The sequence below is a fragment of the Sinocyclocheilus anshuiensis genome, unplaced genomic scaffold (genome assembly GCF_001515605.1).
Source record: "Sinocyclocheilus anshuiensis isolate Anshui unplaced genomic scaffold, SAMN03320099.WGS_v1.1 scaffold1457, whole genome shotgun sequence".
Lineage (NCBI taxonomy): Eukaryota > Metazoa > Chordata > Actinopteri > Cypriniformes > Cyprinidae > Sinocyclocheilus > Sinocyclocheilus anshuiensis.
Window position 1 is genome coordinate 311800 of NW_015549662.1, and position 4932 is coordinate 316731.

The 4932-nt window shown below is 32.8% G+C and overlaps 1 protein-coding gene across 1 annotated transcript in view; it reads left to right on the top strand.

Moving 5' to 3' along the window:
* The window catches only part of LOC107660296 (dentin sialophosphoprotein-like), a 35087-nt gene that overhangs the window by 26487 nt on the left and 3668 nt on the right, over positions 1-4932 (top strand). The window contains exons 8-9 of the mRNA XM_016449576.1: positions 1898-2022; positions 4227-4802. Coding sequence (XP_016305062.1) covers positions 1898-2022; positions 4227-4802 — 701 coding nt within the window. The remainder of the gene's footprint in view (positions 1-1897; positions 2023-4226; positions 4803-4932) is intronic.

The following is a 4932-nucleotide window of genomic DNA, read 5'->3' on the forward strand; positions in this document are numbered from 1 at the left end:
TTCAACTGGATAGGCTAACAAAAGCATTCAAATGCAATGACACTTACATCGTTGTCGCATTTCATGCACCACTGATAAGGCTGCCTGACGGCTGACGCAGACATAAATTCAAATGCAACGTTTTTGCATTCGAATGTGGATTTTTTTTTTTTAATTCGACGAATATTCGAAATGCGATTTTTTTTTTTTGACAGCCGTATTGTCCAGCAGTATGTGTGTAATGTAGTCCATAAATCTCAATCCCTACGCAGCTGAACTTTAAGCTTCATCTGAGGTTTGCCAGCACAGAAATGGGGCGTTTGTTTGTTGTTTGGTGTGGATTTGCCGAAGCCTCGCTCGTCCTTTGAGGTTTGGCTCGCTCCGGCTTGTTTTCCTTTGCGTCGGTTTGGCTCTTAGTTTTGGCCTGGAGAACAGAACGAGCTTCTAGAACCAGCAGTGTTTGGAAATGCCCGGCTCTCGTGTTTGGGACGGATCGAACGCTGTGAAATCCCTGGTTTACGAGGCTCTCGGCAGGCCTCGGGTTCACTGATGTCATGTGAGAGAAAGCTGAAGGCACAGAGGCTCTTACTGAACGAGTCTCCAGCTGTGAGCCTGATTTAACCTCAAACTGGTTTTTATGAAGCCAGAACATGAGCGCTTCCTCTCGCACCTCCAGCCATGATGTCATGGGAACGTTCTTCATCCGTAGAACATCAACACGGTGTTCCATGATGGACCATAGTGATGAATAGGACTGGGTTTTGACACAAATTTCACGATTCGATTCGATTCTCATTCACAAGCTTGCAATTCGATTCAGTATCGATTATTTTGGATAAATATCAGGTACAGTACATGCCAAATTTTCTCAAGGAAAAAAAATGTCTCAACTAATGCTGTAAAATATACATGAGAGTCAGTTGGTGCTACATTACTATAATATTGAAGGATAAAATTCATTGATTTGTTAAAATTACACTTGAAGTTTTTAAAATAATAAAGTTACAATTACATAATAACATTTCTACTTCAATTAAAATGTTTCGTCCATTAACTGAAAACAGGCTAGACTAATCGATTCGTGGGATTTAGGAATCGATATCGTTCCGTAAAAATGAGAATCGATTAATATCGAGATATTGATATTTTTTACCCAGCCGTAGTGTTGAATATTCATAATCACAATGAATCAGTTTGAATAAATCAGTTCCTGATTCAGAACTTTGATTCAGTGCCATCATTCATATATTCAAATGCTTTAATGCTGGTGCAAATGTGCACGTTTATTTAGTGACGAATATACCGTTTTCTATTTTTAAATGCAATCTATTGCTGTGAAGGAAAAGAAAGTAATACTTTTATTCAGAATGGATGCATTACATTGATAAAAAGTGATAGTAAAGACTTATTATTGTTAGAAAAGATTTCCATTTCCAATAAACGCTGTTCTGTTGAACTTTCTATTCATCTGTGAATCCTGAAAAATAAAATGCATCACGGTTTCCACACAAATATTGTGCAGCACAACTGTTTTCAACATTGCTAATAATCAGAAATGTTTCTTGAGCAGCAAATCAGCATATTAGAATGATTTCTGAAGATCATGTGACACTGAAGACTGGAGTAATGATGCTGAAAATTCAGCTGCGCATCACAGAAATAAATTACAGTTTAACAGATATTCACATAGAAAACAGCTATTTGAAATTAGAATAATATTTCACAATATTATAGATTTTATCGGCAAATAAATGCAGCCTTGGTGAGCAGAAGAAAATTATTCTCTATGAATGTACATTTAAAAGTATTATTTCAAACCTTTGACTGGTAGTTTATGTAAAAGTAAATGCATTATGTATTGAATATCATCAGAATATCAAGATGGTCAAATGTAATTTGTTAGTGTTGTTTTTGGCAGGTATCTGGAGCTGGACCTGAAGACAACTCTGCAGGCAAACCTGATGCAGAAGACCATCGTGGAATACCCAGAAGTCTTTGTGGTTCTGCAACAGCACAGTCAGCAGTACCTCACTCGCAGACCGGGTACTAAACACACACAGAATCAGACGGCTCTAAACACACACTCACACTGAACACATGCACACGGCTGAACCTCACGGAAATACGTCCGGCTCACATTTCATCACACAAGCTACGGGAGGAAAAAAGAAAATATTTTCATTCATTCATTCATTCATTGTTAGATGTTATTAATGATCAATTATATTATTATTTATAATATTTTGCATAACATTTTTAGATTTTTGAGGAATAATTTGACAATTTTTGTTTTAATTTTTATTTATTAAAATACTTTATTGAAAAATTGTAGCAATCGCTGAATTGCATGTATCTATTTATTCAATGTTAGATGTATTAAAAATGAAAAAGATGATAGACGTATTAAAAATAATATATTGCCAATTATAATATTATGCATAATTAACTTTTTAGGTTTTAAAATCATTTTGATATTAACTGATAATAATCTGACAATAATTTTCATGAAAATTAAGCAAATTCACCCCATTCTTATTTTACTTCAAGTTAGTTAAATACGTCACTGAAAAGTGTAGTAATTCCTACATTTAATTTATTTATGTTTATTTTTTTATATTTAATGTTAGATGTATTAAAATTATATATTATTAATTATAAATTGTTATTAGTTACAATAGTTTGCACAATGAACACGTGTAGGTTTGCTCAATAATTGAGGAATAATTCTATTTTTACATTTTTTTTTTTTTTTATAAATACACACAAATCCAAGAATTGGCCTAAAGTTAAATACTTTACCCGGAATTTATAGTAATTGTTAACATGCATGTATGTATTTATTTATTTAGCCAATCAATGTTATATTTATTAAAAATAATATATCATTAATTATAAATTACATTATAATTTATTCCCATTTTATTAAACTTAACTGACATTTTTGTAATTTAATAATATTCTATAATTTTATATAATAATAGAAAAGTCATGAGTGTTTAGTTGTCATAAACCAAAGTCGTAATGCAAAAAAAAAAAAAAAAAGGTTCAAAAAGCAGTACATTTTCTGTTTGCAAAACAGTCTTATTTCTTTGTTTAGATGGGATGAAACCTGTTCTTGTCAGTTTTTCTGAGCTCTCTGAGGTGTTATAACAGAGAGATAAACCTCATTCATTCTCATACCGACTCTCTCTTGACTAAACAGGCCAGACCGACCAAACGAGCGATGAAAGCCCATGCTTCTGTTAGCAGTCCTAACCTTTTATTACATGCTAATTCAGTTATGCAACACATTGGCAGCAGGTCCAACCATCAGCTGTTGTCTCTCTTGCACTAGAGCTGCAAATCATCACAGCTGTTTCATCACGATATGTGACCCTGCAGCACAAAAGCAGTGTTAAGTCACTGGGGTATATTTGTAGCAATAGCCAACAATACATTGTATGGGTCAAAATTATAGATTTATCTTTTATGCCAGAAATCATTAGGATATTAAGTAAAAATCATGTTCCATGAAGATGTTTTGTACATTTCTTACCATAAATATATCAAAACTTAATTTTTGATTAGTAATATGCATTGCTAAGAACTTCATTTTTTTACTTTTCCAAGCAATCCCTTGTTAGATGTATTACTTATTTTAATTACATTTATTTATTTATTTTAATCAAATGTTTTTGTTTTGTGTTTTTTGTTTATTTAAATATTATTTAAACAAATTTAGTTAAATCTTACTTTAATACTTTATTTTTTTTTACTGATTTTCTGTAAACTTTTCCACAGACCTCCTTAGCATCCCCTTGTTATCCCCTTTTTTTAATTTATTTTAATCAAATTTACTTATTGGAATTGCTTATTTATTTATGTATTTGTTTAAACCAATTCTTTATTTTAATCGAATTTAGTTCGTCTTATTTTTATTCTTTATTTATTTTAATATTTTACACTTTTTTTTTTAAACATTTTTACACTGCTTTCCTCTAAACTTTTCCACTGACTGTTAGATGTATTATTTATATATTCATTTTAATCTAATTTGTTTATTAATTTGAATCATATGATGTTGTTTATTTAGTGGTGCATTTAATATCAATTAAAATAAAAAATATATTAATGTATTTATTTAATTCAATTTATTTTAATAAAATGTAATAATTTATTATTTATTTTCTTATTTAATCAAATTATTTTAGTTATGTATTTTAATCTTTTTTATATTATTTACAACGTGCATTTTCCTCTGCTTCTAGAGCGTTCCAATGTGGTCCAAGGTGTTGCATCAGCGAGCGTCACCAGAACTTCATGTTCTTTGGCTGAACCACGCTCAGAAGCTCTTGTGCATGTGGCGAAGAAGCCAAAAGTCTCAGAGGACGATGAGCTGGAGGACGGAGAGATTCGAAGTGAAGGAGAGGATGGAAACACTGAAGATGATGATGGTGACGCTGAAAATAAACTACCTGCAATGCATCCTGATGGAAATGACGACAGTGATGAAGAAGAGGTGGAGATGAAGGACTGTCCTCATAACAGTGTTCAGGACGCTCAGGAAGATGACGGGAACCAAAACAAAGTGGTTTCAGTGAACATCACCAGCAAAACTGAAGAAATAATGATGGTTTCTCAAGGTCCTGAAGAAGCTGACAGCACTCAGACTTTCACTGATGATGGTAGGAGTCTGTGTGAAGACGATACGTTTGATATTTCCCCTCATGAATGTCAGAAAAACATCGATTCCAGCGCTGGACTTCCAGAAGATGATGGTGTTCAAGAGAAAAATGGTGCAAATTATGACAAAGAAGGACAGACCGACTCCTGCATCGCCAAAGGTTAGAGTTCACCATGTGAAGAACATTCAGAAACGAGTCAAACTGAAGGCCAGGAAAACATGCATGGAGAAAACACTGCTGTTTATTCCAGTGCAAGTGAAAATCAGGCTAATAGCAAAGTAGCCAAAAT